Below are 294 nucleotides of genomic sequence, written 5' to 3' on the forward strand. Positions count from 1 at the left end.
ACCAGAGCTACCTTCTACAGCCCCAGCCCAGTTGTCCCAGTCCGTCCTGCCACTCGCTGGAGTGCGCAGCCCTCCCGGCCTCCCCGTGAGTCAGCCTGCCTCTCCCCGGGGGCTCTCGGTGTGAGTGGGGCTGGGTTAGGGACTGAGGGTCTCTAAAAGCAGCACAAAGCCTGTAACCATGGGGGGCCGTTGCCTGGAGAAGTGTGCGGGGGTTTGGTGCAGGGCCATGGTGATGGGCACCGCGGGATGAGACGTTAGGGTTCACCTCAGAGGTGAGGTGCTCCCGCGGTTTCT

At 64.3% G+C, this 294-nt stretch overlaps 1 protein-coding gene across 1 annotated transcript in view; it reads left to right on the plus strand.

Moving 5' to 3' along the window:
* Positions 1 to 294, plus strand: part of LOC104084345 (embryonic polyadenylate-binding protein-like) — an 11,268-nt gene that overhangs the window by 6,430 nt on the left and 4,544 nt on the right. Inside the window, 1 exon segment of the mRNA XM_009588148.1 lies at positions 8 to 85. Within this exon segment, the coding sequence (XP_009586443.1) occupies positions 8 to 85 (78 nt within the window).

Source organism: Fulmarus glacialis, unplaced genomic scaffold (genome assembly GCF_000690835.1).
Source record: "Fulmarus glacialis isolate BGI_N327 unplaced genomic scaffold, ASM69083v1 scaffold112, whole genome shotgun sequence".
Lineage (NCBI taxonomy): Eukaryota > Metazoa > Chordata > Aves > Procellariiformes > Procellariidae > Fulmarus > Fulmarus glacialis.